Below are 20,040 nucleotides of genomic sequence, written 5' to 3'. Positions count from 1 at the left end.
TTAACAATACATAAATTCTAAATAGGATATTTAGCCTATTAGAGAAAAAAAATTGTGGACGGTGTGACAGGCTGAACGATCTCTCCTCTATCTACCCGTCTCCTTCATCTTACACTTGAGTGTTTAAGTGTTTGCCAGTGGACTGAAAACAACCCCCTCCTCCCCCAAACCCAAGAAAAGCCATTTGATGTTGTTGGGGGTTTTCCTCTTGCTTCCTCCCCTCCACTGTCTGAAGACACTGCATTCTGAACTAGGAAGGGGGGAACTTCAAAGCGGTGAGCAGAGGGCTCGAATGGAGAGGGAGGACGGTCGGGAGCGAAGAGACACGAAGGGGGCTGAGGATCGAAAGGGACAAACGATGACGGAGACAGAGAGCAGGGTGGCAACTGCTGCTCCACTCCATTTTATCATTTTGACCTCATCTCACTTCATCACTTCTTGTCGTTACTTTTCATTGAAGCGTTCACAGCCCGTCAGCTGTTACAAACAAGGCATCAAAGTGCACCACGCTAATGAAAACACTCGCTGATGCTTCGCCAAGACACTTTTGTGATCCAACTGGTTAAATTTACTGTGAGACGATTTATTTATAGCTCCCTCAAGATATCTATAAACATATTGCATAACAATTTTGTCAGACTTTCTTATCGACATGGGCACACAGATCCTTTTTTTCATTCTAGACAAACAGCCCAAACTGATTATATAAAAGCTCTGAAAATACCATCAGTGAGCTATATATAGAGGCGTGTGTGTGAAGTACTTCTGATGGGAGCAGCTCCAGGCTTCAGAGTATTCCTCCTAAAAACCTTGAGTCTGTGTACACGAGCATGACGCCACCCGACAGTGTCATGTGTGCTGACTGAGTTGCTTCATGATGGTGTACAGTCGATGCTCAAAAGCACACGCACAATTAATACAAAGAAAACTCTGATGAAGAAAGATCTGAATGACCTACTCCAATCAGGATCAACAGGCATTCATATTCTCGCCCCTACAATGCTGCCGCAAAGTCAGAAGACAAGAAACGTCCGCACACCAGTTGATGCTCCCACAAACTTTTTAATTTCCTCTCAGTTAAGGTTTTGGGAACGGTTCCTCCTTCAGTGTTAAGGTTATGCCTATCAAGAAATGCCTGTGCCTGAAACATTACCTACATGTTTCTGTCAAGCACCTAACACTTAAATTTGGATGTCCATTCTCAGTGTACTTGCTGCTGTAAAGCCAACAGCAGATACAGCAGCTCATGCCAGGGTGAAGCATGAATGTTATACCTCTTTTACACCAAAATTAGCAGAGACATGCTGGGTAAATGCTGGTAAACCCACTAAAAAAGTTGACTCTCCCATTGACGTCACAAACGTCCCAGACACTGAGAAGCTCTCTCATGTCGCTGTCATACATAGAAAATAAAAAAAATCGCTGTTGCACATTGTTCCCAGGATGTATCAAACAAGGAGTGAACAAACCTTCATGGCTATTTACACGCCAATGCCCGGAAGGTCAATTTGCGTCATAAATTGTGCAGCAGAATGAAAATGGTGTTAAATAATTCAACTGTCAATTTGTCAGTGGAATACAGTTGCTTATTTAAAACCCAAGTTAAACAGCAGTGCTTCACACTCAGTGTGTTCTCCTGATGCCTGCTGTTGTGGTATAACCTCCGGTGGAGACTCACATGGTCTTCTATGATTATAGAAATGACCTCAACCCTTTTGAAAGTCAACAATTCTAAATCGCAAGTCGGTGTGAAAGTTGAGAAGCTAACAATAAGGCTTACTAATCCAACAGATGGTCCAAACCAGTGGCCTGTGTGTGGAAGCGAGTCGCTGCGGTTTGAAGTCCCACACAGAGCAGCGGAGTGGAAAGGTGTGAACATGACTGCATTAAGAAATCACTGTGCGCTGCCTGTAATGTAATAAAGCTGTCTGAGGTCTGCCCTTCCCTTCACTCCTGTGTCTAGACCTTGGCCCGCTGTCCTCCATCTATCTAATGGACGGCCTCCTCGCTGATGTACAGGGCTTTTATTGGAGGTGGGATCAAGTTGTGTGCGTGTGCGTTCGTGAGTGCGTGTATTGCTGAGGGGGCACTTTACAAGATGTTGCTGCCGTCGGAGTTCACTGGGCCACTTGGCACGGAGCTTTCCCTCTCCTCTTCCCTCGTTCATTCTGTCTTTACTCTCTTTCACTCCAACAACCAACTGGACATTTTCTGTTATTTGTTTTTAATTATATTATTTATTAGTTAGGTTTTAGGAATCAAAGCTGAGCATCATACTCCTCGTAAGATATTCATTGTATTCATAAATTTAGACATTTTACAAAATAGTTGACCATGCCTAAAATGCTAAATATTATAGCTTTGCCAAAATTATTTTCAGGGGACTTAAAGCCCAACCTTCCATAGCCCCCCACTTTATTTTTCTTTTCCTTTTTTTTTTCCTCACTCATCCCTGTGTCCTTCACTGGCTGAGAAGGAAATTGCTGGCGCAGGTCCTAAATCTGGAGAGAGGACTGGCAGGCCTGTCATCGCACAAGTCCAAGCCTCGTTTTTCACTGAGGCAGTTTTGTGATATACAGAGAGATCAGCGAGCGGCCTTATCTGGCAATCCATCTAATTTATAATCAGAGGAAGAGCATCCTGCTGGAACAGGCACCTGATACGGAATCCACACTTCACTCAACATACTGGATAATCTTGTTTTCCACCTCTTTTATCACTGACTATGTTGACATGAACACCAATATTCTGATGTGTGAACAGAATTTTCTGATTAACTTAACCTAAATAATCTTGGTTGCATTATAATGTCCTGTTTGAGTTTTTATAGATTTTTGCATTCGACATACAGCAGTTAACAACTGCTAAACAACGCATGGTCTGGGAGTCGTAGCTGTTGTAAAATTGGGGAGACAATACCCAAAATGGTGTGCGGTAGCATTGTACATTTAACTAATTCAGATTTGGGTTTTAAAAGTAGGAGAATAACATTGGACGTAATGTTGTAGTTGACGTAATGACACGATCAAGAATACATTGTGCTTATTTGTGGTTTGATAACAGATTTTTTTCTGTGTATGTTGTTTTATTATAATGAGAAGATGGTGACCATTTACTGTATCAATCACAATTTTATAATAATCATTTTTATGATTGAACAAAGGTCTCTGAAGAGACACAAGACACCTACTTAGCATTTTTATGTTTTAGGCAACCTGCCATAGATGCATAGTTGAAGTTATCTGAACATGTTTTCCAAATTACCCTTAACTACACCATAACATCTCAATCATTCTGTAGTTGCCATTTGCAGATTGTTTAAAAAGTAAAAATTGTCATTCGATCAAGCAGAATCCAATATTAATGTTTTGTGCTGTTCTGCCATTAAGTCATAGTGATGGCATTTTTTTGGAGTGGCATAGTTTTTCTGATATTGTAGGAGCAATTATTGCCTCTGAATGTAATGTAGTCCACTTCAGAAACCCTATGACCTCATTGATAAACATAGGATGTAGTATTGACTGCATTAAAAGTGCAATGTGTGGGATCTCGGGGGCTCTATTAACAGAAATGTAATGTAATATTTATAATTTAATTAGTGTATAATCCCCTGAAACTAAGACTTTGTTTCCGTTACTATAGAAATGGCCCTTTATTTCCAAATCCCCATTCTTCCACAGGGTATGTCATGTTACATCACCATGTTTCTACAGTAGCTCAGAATGGACAAACCAAACACTGGCTCTAGAGCGGCTTCCGTGTTCTTATGAAGCCTAGCATAGGCTTACCTGTACCTACTTCCTGCCTCCTGCATGCTGCACCAGCCCTCACATGAACACTTCACAGATTTCTGTGTTGTGAACACCCCTGAACGGAAAATCTAATGCTGCCTTGTTCTTTTGTGAAAAATCCAGAGAAAGCCCGGACCAGATTGTGTGGACATTAACCAGAGGTCCTGTCTGAATACCGCTATGGTGTCTTTTAGTAAAGGACACACACACCTCAATTATATGTACTCAAAGAATGATTAAGTTATTACAATCAAAGGCCATAAAGAACAAGCTGGAGTTGGTGTGACATCTTCCTCTCTGGCTTGGTTGTGGTATCCTTTGGTATAAAGCAGATCGACCAACTTTGCAAACAAACACTTGCTGTGTGCAGATTACTGGTGTGGTCTTACAGGACTTCAAGGTGTTGAAGTTTAAATTCTTAAGAGTTTCCCTTTTATTGCAATTCAAGGGCATCTGTATGCGACAACACGCAAGCTAATGCTTCATTCAAACTGCTATGTTTTCCTTTGAAAATGCATCAACTCTGCTACTCTTCCCCCACAAAAATATATCCACAGTTTGGCACATTAATCCGACATTTAGCAACCCACCATGCACAAATAAAGACTTTAAAATAAGACAGAGAAGGATCTTTAAAAGCGTCATCCTGCACCAGTTCAACAAAAATCTATATGGGAGAGATTGTATCGTTTGCATGGAAAAGGAGGAAGAGCTGAAGCAGCTCTTCCTCCTCAGTCCCGTCTGCAGAGACTTCACAGAGCAACTCAGGAGACTGGTGAAAGCCAGCTATGGACTCACACACAAGGACGACAAAGACTGGCAATGGACTTTGTTTTTTGGACTTACAAACAAAACCACTGGAAACCTCATAAACATAATTCTGGCATTCAGCAGAGACACAAAGTAGATCGCAAGGAATTACAAACAGTACGAGGACAAGGACATAGACAGATATATATGACAAGAACACTAAAACTTTATCTAAGGACAATGCACCTTTACAACTAAAATCTGTTCTGTTTTTTTGGGGGGGCGGGGGTCTTCTGTTATGTCTATAATGATTTTATCTTGTAAATATGTAAATACTTGATTTTTGATGATAAAAGAGAAAAATCCACACTACTCCTGAGTCTTAAAGCTGCTAAAAATGGAGACGTTTGGAAACGCTGCTCGTCGCATTTTAGTTAGAAAACTCCAGGGCTGCGTTTTATGCTGGACAGGGAGAAACTGAGATGTTTTGAAAGCATGACATAGACACTCACAAACAATATGTAAGAAAACAGTAGGCATTAGTCTCAGCTACCAGTGTAAAACACAACTTGGATAATAAATTGCAAGCATCGCTGACCATGTTGTCTTTGCTAACAGCTGTTGTGCAGTTAAATCCTGCATTTTACAATGATACAACTGCTACAGTAGCTGCTACGCAGGAGACAAGTAATTATTTAGTGATTCAGTGATAGTTTTAGTTTGAAAATACAGTTTTCAAATGAAAACGTAGAGTCTGAAGTACTGAAAGAGACTGTATATGCTTTGAAATGGAGGTGAAGAGTATATGTAAATCATATTACACACATAAATGAGAAGCATGGATGATGTATAGTAGAGAAATGTTTGCTTCAGGGGCTCTCTCTCTCTCTCTCTCTCTCTCTCTCTCTCACACACACACACGCACATGGTGACAATGTTGAGGGTCAAAGGAATCCATTATTCAGCTGCCAGGATATTTTTAGAAACACCCTGGTGACTTTGGAATTATTTATTAAGCGCCTAATAATTAAAACATGTACGTTTGGTTGGGGAAAGCCGGGCAGAAATCTCAGAGAGGGAGAGGGAGGGAGAGAGAGGGAGGGAGAGAGAGGGAGACGAAGAGAGAGAGAGAGACAGGGATATCCCCAAGGGAAACTCTTTCTCTCTCTCTCTCTCTCTCTCTCTCTCTCTCTCTCTCTCTCTCTCTCTCTCTCTCTCTCTCTCTCTCTCTATATTTAAATCGACCACTGCAGCGTCTATTTAGCTTCTGCTGGAAACATGCACGTGGGCGCGTTTATCTACATACAGTTTGTACACTGGCACCCCCATACAAACGAGGCTACACACATGCACAAACCATGAGCGTGGTCTTTACAAATTCACTAGTGAAGCAAAGGAAAAACAACACACACACACACACAGGCTCCAAAGAAGAGAGAAAACGCTCTCATTAATAATGCAGCTCTCACACCATCATACACACATTTACCCACTGTCTTACACGCTCACGTGAACAGATGTGTGTGTGGCCCCGCAGACACACATGCAGATACACACACACACACACACACACAAACACACTTTCACACTCATACATGAAAGCAGGAGTATATCATCAGCATGAAACACACAAACTCATTCATTTACTTTCTTTCCCTCACTCCCATTCTGTCTCTCCTTCCCTCCCTCCCTCACACACACACTGCTACACACTCCCTCTGTTCCTCTTTTGCTTCACGCCGCTGCATTATGACATTTGTAGGCTATGTACAAAATGGACAACAGGGAAAACAACACTTTGAAAGTGTGCATTGAAACACATTGGTCGTTTAATGCAAGAAAGGTATAGACAAAACCAGCAAACACTACCGCAGTGTCCCTTAGTGAAACTATACTTGACAGTTTATTTTCAAAGCTGACATTGAGTGGCAATAACTTGATTCCTTTGTGTAGCGAGGTAAAAAATCTGAGTGTGGAGGTTGAGGTGGGGGATGGGAAGGAAGCAGGTTGCATGCCAGTGTTCTGTCACGGACCTGCAATTATTGTTTGTGGTTCATTAATCATTCACAATTCATCACCTCGATATTTCCCTAACCTTAGTTGTTGCCATAGTTGCCTTTCACAAGTTGTGTAGAAAGCGAGAATTATTAATATACTGACTTTTTATCCAATATGAAAACTGAAATCTGTAAGTCTGAAGAAATCATGATGGTCAAATCAAATTGTTGCATTTTCGGCAAAGGACAGAACTCGCTGGTTGAAATCAATCAATCAAAACACTTCACTGAAAGCAGATTACATTTTGTGTACACATAGATTATTGCAGGCACCCAATTATGCACTTAAAAACCTTAACCTTAGTAGGCTACAGCCATACTACTTAGTTTTTGCTTGAAGAAGGTGTTTTCAAACTAAAACGATCTCTGTACAATCAAGCATTTTCACTTAGTTTTAATCCCCATCCAATACTAACATGCCTGAAAACTCACATCATGTTATCACTCACGTACACTGGGCATGTCTGTGCCTCTGTACACAGGAAGCATTTGGTTGTTGTTAGCAAAGACAACAGGGTCAGCAACACTTGTAACCAATTATCCATGTTGCATTATACACTGGTAGCTGAGGCTAACACAGGTTGTTTTCTTCCAGAAGGGGCTCATGTGAAAGCAGCCCGACGAATTAGCGAAGGCCACTTTGTGACTGAAAAGACCCAGTCAGCAAGAGGTTGCGAGTCTCTACCTCATCGTTTCCAAACATCTCAGGTTCTGCCTGTCCAGAATAATACGCAGCTCCAAAGTTTTCAAACTGTTCACATGGTTTATGAGCTGTGTTCTCACATTTGTAAACTATGGCTTCAGATCCATGCACTCAGACAATGTATCTGTGAGTGAGAAGCACAGTTGATAGTCTGACACAGTGAGAGCAAACCCTGACATGTGCATTGTGCAGTGGGTGTAGTTTAACCTTTTCTTCCCATCAAGTAACTGAACATTTTTCGTACATACAGAAACTTTACAGTGGACCCTGCACTACCTTGGGTCTTCAGCAACACACTTGACAAGCTACAAGTCGATCAGATGAGCAGTCGGACAGTCAGATGGCAGAGATGCCTCCATCTATCATTACATCAGCAGAGAAGTAGAGCGTGCAGGGACAGCCCACTTTTAGAACTACTCGGTTCCGGAAGTAAATTTCCCATTCATTTTGTCCATTGATGATTCAAAATCTTCATAAAATATTTTAAAGCCAGGAACCAGGCCGACCAGCTACAAGATGAAAAGTGACTATAAAACATTTGATTCTGGGCAAAAAACGGAAAAAGGCAAAGATATAAGAGTGTGTACATAATTTGAATGAAAGAACTACGCATCCCATAAACCATTGCGAAGGATCCCTATCCAACGACTTCCAATGCCTTTTGGACTATTTTCCTCATCTTTACAAAATCGTCGCATGTTAGGGCTTCCTCACACTCGAGGACTTTCAACTCTAAACTGATTTTAAAACTCTTGGCAGACCACAGACATTATGACCTATTAACCTATTTTTAATCATATAATCGTCAGAACACACACCCTGGATTTGGCCAGAACGTAAGACCACACACCTGTCGGTTGTAGAAAACAATCTCAACAACAGTGGTGATTGAAATCTCTAAGAAACTTGCAAAATTTCTTCTTCTTCTGTTTATTTATGGCAGTTGCAAAATCTTTTTAGGTGCATTACCGCCACCTTCTGAACAGGAGTGTGAGGCACTTGTGTGATTGAACGAGACTTCAGAAGAAAAACAAACATGAAAGAGGACAGACGTCGTGTGTTCTGTTTTGCAGTGAAAAACAAAAAAGAAAGAAGACTATAGATGTATGACTGAGAAGGCGGGATTTGCTTATACATTTTGCAGCGTGACCTGAAAGTGAGTTTTATTGTTGTTTTTAGTCGAGTACGCAACATCCAGTTCGCGACACTTCCTGGTCAACTCGCTCTCATTGGCTTTTGTGGGTTTCGGTCAGAGCCGATTATCGTAAACATCAAACATTTACAATTCGGGATCGGGGGCCTCCTACTCAATCGGTAGCATTAAGATTATCTTGTAAACCCCCCCAAGCTTTAGGATTATCTGGGACGATAATCAGCAAAGAAATTACGGTCGCTCTGAAGTAAACTTAATGTAACGCTGAACCATCCAATCATAGCTGACTTGATTTTCGTGGTTGTGGTCAACATTTCTGTGGAAACAACAAGCTCCACCAGTCACAGCCGTTGCTATAACACCTGAGGATGGTTGGGACTGGATTCTTCTTGACATTGTGAAAAGAACCCATTTTTCTTACATTACACATTACATCACACCATTCAGAAAATGAATGGGATTTTCACTTTTAGAACCACAACTTCGAGCTCTGTTCCCTTCTACAGTTTTTAAAAGAGCGTCACCCTTCTAACCAATCAGAGAAGGCCAAAGTAAACGGGTGTGAGTGCATAACTGTCAATTGGAGATTGCACTTCTGGCCAACTAGACTCTTTGGCTGCTGAAAGATTTTTTTTACGACTGAGTCACAGGCTAGCCAGGTCCCGAGATTCGTGCATTACAGTTTCCTACCGCTCTCTATTCTGTTCCTCTGACATACACGTTCTCGCTTTTACGAACACATACTCTCACATTAAAACCGAACAGTCACTGACAGGTCGTTTCTCCCAGGGCGGCTCTTCCCCTGTGCCACGGCCCATGTCCTGCTTAGTTCTGTTTAATATTGCAACAGACAGGGTCAGTCGTGAAGGAGGGATGGAGGCATGAGCCGATGGAGGAGAGGAGGGAGAGAGGGAGTAATCAGGATGAAATGGCTGGTGGGCTACTGAGCTTTCCTGCGGTACCTCATCTCTGCAGGAGAGTTGGAATAAAACAAAAACTAGAAGGAGATAGTAGACGAGTGGTAGAGGAAGTTAGGGGAAGAGAAAAGGAAGACACGTAAGGGACCTCTCAGTCTCTGTTGGAAGGTAAAAAACTCCTGAAGTCCCTCAGAGCTCTTTGCGCTTAACTATTCTTAGCTCATAAAACCTCAATCAGCACCATTTGTGCTGACCTTTGTGCTGTGGGGAATTGTACCCCCCACACACACACACACACACACACACACACACACACACCTTTTGTTCTGTGCTGCTTAGTCTCGATTCTTAGTATAATGTGACCCCATTATTCACTTTCTCACTAAGGTTGGACATAACTGGGGGAGAAAAGGAGGAAAGTCACCTATTTGCATGCGGCTGTTCCTGCACTAATGCTCCTAACCTGACTAGTCGATGCTTTTTACAGTTTGTGCCTCACCCTGCCGACCTCAGAACTGTCTGTAAGTTTTCAGAATAATTATCAGTTATTCATTTACTCACAATTGATAAACTGTTGCTGCTTTGTCCCCGTTGAGTGGATCATGGGGCCTGTATCACAAAGCAAGTTGAACATCGTCCAACTGGAGATCCTGAACAGCTGACTATGATCAGGGTCAGATGGTTTAAAATATGAGACGTTATCTGAACCTCTACTTAAATTTAGATTAAATGTAAGCCACAAGAAGACTGAGATGGCAAAATGTGAGGTAGGTTATATAATAAAAAAGACAAGTAATTCATAAGATGTAATGATAAAAAGGAAATATCCAAAGATAAAAATAAAGGCTGCTGTGATAAATAATTGGGGGAATTATTACCTATACTCTAATGTGTTATAATAATGGATTGGTATTTTAAACATCAGTCTAGATTGAGTGAAATGGTGAAATACATCAACGACTCAAATTACACTCGCCAAACACGTGCATTTAGAATTAGTGAGACAAGAAGAAATGTGCAAAGAAAAGATGTGCATTGATTATTAATAGTATGTGCTTCATTACACAGTGGACTTTCTCTGTCTCTCTGTTGTTGCACTTGTTTTTACTCTATGTGCAAAGAATGTGGACAAATTATTGGACACATTCCAGTGATCATCCTCTGTTCATAAACTTAAAAGAATACGTTGGTATGTTGTCATGGTCCTGATGGTTCCATATTAATCCGAATCTGAATTTTTCATATGAATCAAATGAATGCTCTTGATTTTTTATTTCTATTGCTTCAGCTTTCATAGTATAGTATTGTTTTGAAGGTTCAGTTGTAGGATTTAGCAGCACTGAGCAGCTGCAGATTCCAACCAACTGAACCCCCCCTCCCCTTACAAGTGTGTGGGAGAACCTACGGTGGCCTGCAAGTAACACAATAGTCCCTTTCTGGAGCCAGTGTTTGGTTTGTCTCTTCTTGTCTACTGTAGAAACATGGTCGGGCAACATGGTGGACTGTTTAGAAGCAGAAATTCTCACAGCTTAGATACACAGGGCTAATTTTAAGTTAAAGAAAACCTGATGTCTCTAAGTTTCAGGTGATTAAACACTAAAACATTAAATTTCGGCCACTAGTTCCCCCTAAATCCAACACCTCTACGATCGGGTTGGGAAAAAAAGGTGGAAACATCTTTTAACCTGACCTACCATGGTGATCCGACCCAATTAAAATCCAGCCAGCTTTGTGATACTGAAAGATCTGAGTAAAGCCCAAAGAGAGCTGGATCACCAACCACTGTAATCCTCCCTCACCATGCAGGCCCCTGCTATAGCGCTGCAGGGTTTTACAATCAATTCCTCTTGGATTTCCAACAGTGCAGTGCAGGAGCTGTGCAGCGGGCATGTAAACACTAGAGACATTTCTGCTGGTGGTTTGGTTTCTTTTGCAGAACATTTCTTGGCTTGTGGTTTCCTCCCTGTTGTCCTACAGCTGTTCCACTAGCTTTGCAATCATAGTTAAATCTGTATCCATGTAAAACTATACTTTTGACGTGTTGGTAAATACAGCAATGGTTTATTGCCAGGAGTTATGAGTGGTAACTTACAGTCCTTTTCAAGTGAATTCACCTTATTTACATTCGGTCACTTCAGTATACAAGGAGACCAATTTTGGTCCATGTTCAGCTTATGGATGCCAAGACCCACTGTGTCCCTCTGCTCTGCCAAGACGCCTGCATCCCAGTACTCCAGCCTAGGTACCAGTTTTTCCCTCTCATTTTTTAATTCAACCTTTACTATACCAATGAGTAACGTTCATTGACAGCAGTTATTATTTTACGGTGCAACCATTGCCGTGTCTCCCCATTTAGAAGAACCACTCAACCACAGTGACATGAAGCTACGCCTGGAAAATGTCTATCCTGTGCGGACGTTCAGGCTTCGCTATAGATAATAATACAGTGGGTGCACATTTGTGTTTTACCTTCTTCTTCCTGTAGCACACACCAGCCAACATTCATGATCAGGCACCAAACTGCTCCATAATTGACACTTTTTGTCCATTTGCCCCAAATCTGGGCCTCGACCGGTTCAACTTGGCCGTCACTGTGTTTACTGTAGTAGACTGTCGCTGCGCTGTGCCAGGAGACCTGCTGCTACGCCCAGCAGGGCAGAGTGGATGATTAAACCATCGTCTTCAAGGTGGCAAACACCATTAGGTTGTCTGCCAATTCTATTAGACAACTACCCCAGCCACACATCACACACTGGAAGGACAGGTAAAAGTTTCACATGCTCTGTACCGTACGTTATTATAGCACTGAGCGTATGTGGCAAAAATGTCCAACTCTACTAGATGAGCTGTTGCTTTTCTGTAACATTGAGAATGAGATAAACTTGTATTTTCACATTTTCACATGTTTTTCAACAATTCACAGAGATGCAGGTGGACCCTCTGGCAATAAGACAGAAATCTTTCTCTACAGAAACCGATTGAAAAATGTACAAAACCATGGAAATCAAAGTGTGTTCTCCTGCTTGTGATTTAATTCATGTAAATAAAATAAATTGTGTATCAACCATTGATAACCTATCTGTCACACAGGCTTTTGCTTTCCTGTCACAAGGATATCGACCTCCGACCTTTTCAGTCTGATGGTGACAGGTGGTGGAAATGTGGGTGTAATGAGCGCTGAGAGGGGCCTGACGTGAGTCAACAGCGTCATCACATTCAGCGATTTTATTTCACTCCTCATCACCTAAGCTTCGTCCTTCACATCATCATGTATGTTTATTATCCTCACATTTATCAGTGAAAACGGCAATGCTGCACTTGTGAGGTTAAAGACCGTGACAGTGGTCGACTTTACTTTGCACCCATGTGGGGAAGAAACTTAGGCTACATCCATACTAATACTTTTTCATTTGAAAGCAGTGTTTTCAAACTGATTTCTGTCCCCACAAGCATTTTGGCTTCGTATAAATCCCCGTCCATACTAACCTGCCTGAAAACATACATTTTGCAAGCATCAACAAAGACAGTGACATTTGAGGTGATCAACATTTGGCCAATGTTAAGATCAGGACAGAAAAATTGATGATAACGCATCTGTATATGGTATATCAGACTCCTAAATCCGATATGTCGTATACTTCTCTCGTTCTGTCACTGCAGCTCCGCCATTTCTGTCAATGATGAAGTGCCCACTGACCCTGTCGATGACTCACTACTGCCCCTAACCTTCATGTTGGTATTGCATCTTGCCCACACATAGTATATGCGTCGCACTATTTTCTGAGGACACAACCTACACACCAAGCGGACGCAGGATACTGGAGGCAGCCATGATGCATCTGCACAGCTATAAGAAGGTATATTTATGGCCTAAGTGAGAATTCTTACATGGTGATATCATAAACTTTTAGTTTTTCTTTTTTCAAACTAATATTTGACTTGATTAATAGTTTGTAGACATGGGTTGATGAAGATAAAGGGTGTCAAATCTGTACCTCTGCTGTTCAGCGCGATTCGTGCTGATTGTGGAACACCAAGCCATTTCCACACACACTGCAGAACAGAGGACCGAGTGGGCAGATGAGGATGAGGAAAAGAACAATACAGAAGGAAAAAAAAGTGCTGATCTCTCTCTCTCCCTCTCTTCTCCCCTTTCTGTCTCTCTCTTTCATTCCCCCTTCCTCGCATTCAGCATGCTGACTGTTTCTGTACAGAAAACCGACTCCCACGCTGTTTCTGCCTGGCCTATTTATCACATTGATCAGCTTTATAAAGGAGTCGGATATACACAGGAGACACGCACGAGAGAGATCCTGATGCCTCGCAACTTCTGGGAAACACTCAAAGGTGAAATCTTGCTGATGTGGTCATTTTTACATGGCGTGGCTTTGTGGCATCGAATCCCCACAGATTAAACGTTAAATTTAGCCTTATTCTCACAACGACATTGCATTTATCTGCAATGTGATGGCACTGAAAACCAACAGAAACGACAATAGCAACAAATCTTGATAAAATTCATAACCCGCATCAATGTCCTAGAAGTAGAATAAAACTTCAAAAGGCGAGAAGGAGAGCTGAAGTGATTAGTCTGTTGATCGACAAATTGATGACAGACAATAATCTGATTGAGTGATTGGAAAAGGAGAATAAAATCTGATTCCAGCTTCTAGAATTTACTATTTGCTCAGGTCCTCTAAATCAACCACAAAAACAGTTGAGAGAACTTTAAACTACTTGGATTTCTTAGTACAACATCTGCAAAGGGGTCTTATCTTTGTCAAATTCACAAATCTAAACATCCCCCACTTGTAAATGTTTCAGACCCCCTACTTTTCTCCAGCACCATGCAGTTGTCTGTGAAGGTAGCACAACTCTGTGTGTAGCTATACTTCTCCTGCATGCGCTGGGAGGGCACCGTTTAAACACTCAAACATTTGTGCAAAGTGTTAATAATCTGTCCACGAGATCAGGTGACGAAACATCACCTTCCTGAAAAATCACACTAATCCAATCGACCTGGAATCATCCCTCAGAATTGCATGGAGGCGCGGTGTAAGCCCAAATCGCAGGGGCACCGCGCATCCATCGTGCCATGCACACCGCATTACACTGCGTGGCTGTACATGACAGGATGAATGAATGACATTTGCATTTCATCCGAACAGAGCAGCAATCCCCGGCTGCTTGCATGCTTTCCTGCTTTACAGATGCAGCGGTCTAGCCTCGGAATATAAATGGTAACGGGGGTTGGGGGTTGTATGCTGTGGCTCTCGGTGCGTTTCAGTGCCGTGAATAATGGCTGAAATGAATTCCTACTGTCTCTGTGCTGCTGCTGCCGCTGCTACTGCTGCTGCTGCAGGAGTGGAGAGGATCTGCACAACACTCCTAATTAACTGTAACAAGACTGAGCCTATACACAACTGTTACACTCCATCATATTCATTTTAGTGGACTAACACACACTCACACACACACAAAAACACACACAAAGTTATAGTTGTATTCATCTAGGAATTTGCTGATATGCATGGACAGTATTACACCTTGCATCATGGTTTTTCATGCATTAAAATATATATTGTACCTATAGTTTTAAAGTATTTAGCCTCTGTGCATAACAGGACCAACATTCTGTTTATATTTTGTATAGTTTGCTCATTGGGACCAATAAAGTGCATTTATCTATCTATCTATCTAGATTGATCTATCTATCAATCTATACAAGGCAATGCAGTTGAATGTAAAGGTGGACCTGTATTATGACTGATCACACCACGACTGCATCAAATTGGAATTTTTGATTTTTTTAAAAAATATTTTTAAAAATAAACCACATGGCTACATGATTCAATTCACTGTGGCTCTTCGTGCGGTGTCTGTTGATCTTTGTGTGCAGGGTTTCGCCCCCTTACAAGGCCCCTTCCTGTGGATCTATGTTAGTGAACAGACAGTAGATGACAGTACACGGTGAGATGTGTACCTACCACACAGCAGCTGCATCCAGGCGCAGGTCTTGTAAACGGTGGAGGTGTTGCAGAAGAAGAAGAGCGCCATGCAGGCGATGCAGCTGAGGGTCAGCACCATGGACAGCAGCACGAACACCGAGGCCACCTTGAAGGCTCCGGACGGGATGGAGCTGAAGTCGGAGAAGCTGCCCACGCAGGTGAGATCCCGGCTGGGCGACGGCCCGGTGCCCACGCAGTAGTGGAAGAGGCCGAAGTAGCCGGCCTGCGGCGTGTTGACGCTGTCGCCGATCCAGTAGGGCTGGATGAACACCACCACGTTGACGATGGCGAAGCAGATGGTGAAGATGGCCCAAAGCACCCCGATGGCGCGGGAGTTGCGCATGTAATTGTCATGGTAGATCTTGGAGGCTTCTTGGGAAGGCAACATGTTTGGTGTTATTTTTTTGTATCTCTTTCCTCGTTATATCTCTCTTTCCACCGCGTCCTCTTTAGACTATTTTAGAAAAAAATGTAAATAAAAAAACAAACAAACAAACTGCTGGACACCTCTCACTCTGTGTTTCCCCTCTTTGTCAAATCTCCTGCGCCAATAGGCTCCTGCTTTGGCTGTTTCTAATGTGACTGTTAAATGGGCCTACATAACCATAGGATAAAAATATGCTTTTGATCTCACAAGACTAAACATTGTAAAAAATAAAAATGATTGGGGGGGGTGGGGGGGTGCTACATTGAAGCAATACAAAATCATGGTTTACCTATACCAGTAATGAATAATTTACCAAGACCAGTGATTCAACATTGCTGTCTAAGGCTCCTTGGGGCTACACCATAAATGATTAAAAATACAAATCCATCAAAATAGGATTTTCTTTATTTCACAGTCGTCGGTGGGCGGGGGGCTAAAGCCGTTTTTCATCCTCATCCATCGGCTTTTTTTCCTGCAGGATGTCCTTTATTACCTTCCGTCACATCAGACGCGTTGTGTTGCCCGAAGCCAGCGGTGGAGCCCGTCTCTACCTTCCGAGGCATCCGTGGGGGTGCTCCCCTTCCTCCCTGCGCCCTTAGTGTCCACGCAGCATCCACAAACCCCACGCAATGAAACCTCAAAAGAAAAAAAAAGAAAAAGAAAAACGAGGAAATGTGACAAACACGAGCCCTCCGTCAAATTTCAACAGTCCTTTCTCGTAAATCCGACATCCTCCACCGCCTCGACTCCAATATCATCACGGTTCTTCTCGCAGCCTTTATCCAGTATGTCTCCTCTCCCTCTCTCTCCTCCCTCTCCGTCCTCCTCTGCGCGCCCCCCGGAAGATGCTGATGTTGTGGGCTGCTGCCGATGACAGCGATGGGGCGCATTCACGTGTACGCGGGCCCAGCACTAGCCGAGGTAGTGTGTGTGTGTGTGTGTGTGTGTGTGTGTGTGTGTGTGTGTGTGTGTGTGTGTGTGTGTGTGTGTGTGTGTGTGTGGGGGGGACGTTCGCCTTGATTTCCCAAATCAGACCAACAAATCTTCCCTCAGGTGTGGTTGAATGATGAGTGTCTCCACGATCCTGTCAAAACGACCAACATTAGTCCACGGGGACCTCAGCTTGGTAAAACCCAGGGTAGCCAGGGGTTTGAGTGAGGGGACGTTTCCATTAAAGAGTCAAGCACTGTAATAAGAATACAACAAATATTCCTGCAAAAAAAAAGTTTTGTGTGTATTAAACCAGAATTTGCGAAGGTAACCAGAGCCCATTCAGTTCATATCTGGTCTTTCCTTAAACACACACACACACACACACACACACACACACACACACACACACACACACACACACACACACACACACACTTGTTCCCTCTGAAATGTAGTGGAGTAGATAAAACTGTCGTAGGCTACTAAGATACAGTAAAAATTGTCTTTTGTAAAAAAAGGAGAACATTGTGTAACCCCAGTTGGGTACAGATAAATGATTTAGAAAGCAACAAATAAAAATGAGAGGCTGAATTTCCTAACCTTGCGAGGCAGCTGGATTTCTCACAAGCAAAAATCCTCCTGCCAGGCTTGAAACTATTCGCTTGTGGCTGAACCCCAGCCGAAAGCAATGTTCAAAGATGACTTCGCAGGCGGTTCTTGTGTAGGATCAGAGTCAGGTGAGTTTCATTCTCAGCGCTGATAGATTTTCGCAACATTTTTTGCTCAAATTCAATATTTAGACTGGAGCAATAGATGCGAATTTCCCATCACCCGTGCCATTTGCGTCATTCGTGCAGCCTGGCACAAGAGACGAGAAATTTGTATCAACTGCGCGAAAAAAATGAACAGAAGGGAGTTCAGCCCTGAGACATTTTGTGCTGTGTCATGAAAAGATACATTCTAGTCTGAGTTGGTTCTTTATTTTTAAAAGTCACCAGACACCACTGCATCCAACTGTTCAGATTTGTCTGTCTGGACCATTCTGCTGCATTTGACACAGTGAACCACCAGATCCTTATTTCCTCCCTTCAGGACCTGGGTGTCTCAGGCTCTGCTCTCTCCCTGCTCTCATCCTACCTCAACGGCCGCACTTACCGGGTAACTTGGAGAGGATCTGTGTTTCAAAACATTAGTACTTGCGTACCGTGCCGCGTTACACCCCAGCCTGTTCACTCCGCTCTGCATCTGCCAATCGGCTTGCTGCTCCCTCACAGCGAGCTAAATACTCAACAAAATCCCGACTGTTTACTGTCCTGGCTCCTAAATGGTGGAATGAGTTCCCCATTGACATCAGGACATCAGAAAGTCTACACATTTTCCGTCGCAAACTAAAAACACACCTCTTCCGACTATAACTTGAATAAAAGTTTTAACTAACAATTTAGTAGCACTTAAATGGCACTTACTTATACTTACTTTCTCTATTCTTGTTGTTCTGGGTTCAATGCACTTATTGTAAGTCGCTTTGGATAAAAGCGTCAGCTAAATGTAATGTAATGTAATGTAATGGACCAAAGTGCTGAACCAACCAACAAACCAACCGACACTGACACACTGCCAGCCTGGCTAATCTCCAGCCAATCAAATTAATCTCTTTGGTCATCATACAGATTCTAGTTTTAGCTATACACTAGGTACATTGTTCCCACGACAGCATGTTAACATGAAAAAGCTCTAAACTCCTGCTCCACAGCATTGTGCGTACAGCACTCACCTCCTGTCTGTTTTCTTTAGGGGCTGATGTTGCTTTAACTATTGAAGCCTTCATTTCCTGTCCATTAAAAGATCCGTTCCTCACTCTGGGGAGGAACACATCTGCCCTCAAGCTGCATATTCATGTAAAAGTAGGTCAAGACAGTGAGAGCGTGGGTTGCAGAGGTTCAACAGACGAACGCTGTTGCATGTGATGACCACTGTAGGACCTAAATTCAGTCAGTAAGCAGGTTCTACTTTGATGAGATAAATGGTCTTGGAGGAGCACAAACAGCACAGTCCCTTAATGTTTCTACATGCTTGACAATTCACATAGAAGTCTGATTAATAATGCACTTGGACCAATCTTTCTGTCACATCTCCTGGCTACACTGAACGCCCAGAACACAGGTAGCACATCTGGATGCTGTCTAAACAAACATGTATCTTTGCCCCCTGCTTCCACAGCACTCACATTATCTTTCTTCATCCTGAGGCCTCCTGTCATCTGTTCTCAGCAGCAGCACTGTTGACAAGCTGTGCGTGTGCGTGCATGTTTCTCTGTCTGTGTGTGTGCGTGTGTGTGTGTGTGTGTGTGTGTGTGTGTGTGTGTGTGTGTGTGTGTGTGTGTGTGTGTGTGTGTGTGTGTGTGTGTGTGTGTGTGTGCTTCTGTATGTCATACGTGCACATAGATGAGTGTGTGAGGATTCATGTGTGCCAGCGTCATTTGTGAGAATATGTATGTGTGTGTGTGTGTGTGTGTGTTCCTGTACTTGTGAGGACCATTTTAAGCATAGACCCTACAGAGTGAGGACATTTTTGGAAAGTGAGGACATTTTGAACGGTCCTCACTTTTTCAATGGGCTGTTTGAGGGTTAAGACTTGGTTTTAGGGTTAGGGTTAGAATTAAGTTCAGGTTAGGGTTATGCATTTCGTTTGGATGGTTAAGGTCAGGGTAAAGGGCTAAGGAATGTAGTATGTCAATGAGTGTCCTCAATAGGATAGAAGTACAAACGTGTGTGTGTGTCTGTGTGTGTGTGCTAAAACTGGCAGAGTGAGAGCAGAAGGTGCAGTGTAGCAGCTGAAGTGAGGACATGTCTGTGGAAGAAAATAGACTCGTACAGAGTGAGGGCACGTCCCTTGAGGAAAGAGAGTTGGGCTGGGGGGGTGAGGGGGGTTGTGAATTGTGTGTTTGTGTGTGTGTGTCTGTGTGTATCTGAATGACTTCATGGCTGTGTGTGTATGTGTTTTAAAACAGTCAGAAGCAGACAGTGCTGCCAGATGTGAGGACAACATCAGTGTTGTGTAGCTGTAAAATGCGAGTTGGAGGCGTTGCTGTTAGTTTGTCTTCATGATGATTTGTGTGATATTTATTTTCCCCTTATTATCATGTGGCATATTGAAGACACATTTTAGATTTTGCAGCATGTGTCTTTGACACAGTGTTTCCGGTCTTGTCTCCATCTCAGCACCTGGCGCATGGCTGTTCTTATGACTTTATCTAAGGCTGCCATCTGCTGGAATAACATTGAACTGCAAGTGTGGACTT

At 42.8% G+C, this 20,040-nt stretch overlaps 1 protein-coding gene across 1 annotated transcript in view; it reads right to left on the bottom strand.

Moving 5' to 3' along the window:
* The window catches only part of LOC118110422 (LHFPL tetraspan subfamily member 4 protein), a 31,839-nt gene extending 15,102 nt beyond the window's left edge, over positions 1–16,737 (bottom strand). Inside the window, exon 1 of the mRNA XM_035158138.2 lies at positions 15,359–16,737. Coding sequence (XP_035014029.1) covers positions 15,359–15,767 — 409 coding nt within the window. The 5' untranslated portion in view covers positions 15,768–16,737. The remainder of the gene's footprint in view (positions 1–15,358) is intronic.
* Between the last annotated feature and the right edge of the window lie 3,303 nt (positions 16,738–20,040).

The sequence above is a fragment of the Hippoglossus stenolepis genome, chromosome 6, assembly GCF_022539355.2.
Source record: "Hippoglossus stenolepis isolate QCI-W04-F060 chromosome 6, HSTE1.2, whole genome shotgun sequence".
In the NCBI taxonomy this organism is placed as follows: Eukaryota; Metazoa; Chordata; class Actinopteri; order Pleuronectiformes; family Pleuronectidae; genus Hippoglossus; species Hippoglossus stenolepis.
The sequence above is the reverse complement of the archived record's forward strand: the minus strand, read 5'-3'. Positions and strand labels throughout refer to the sequence as shown.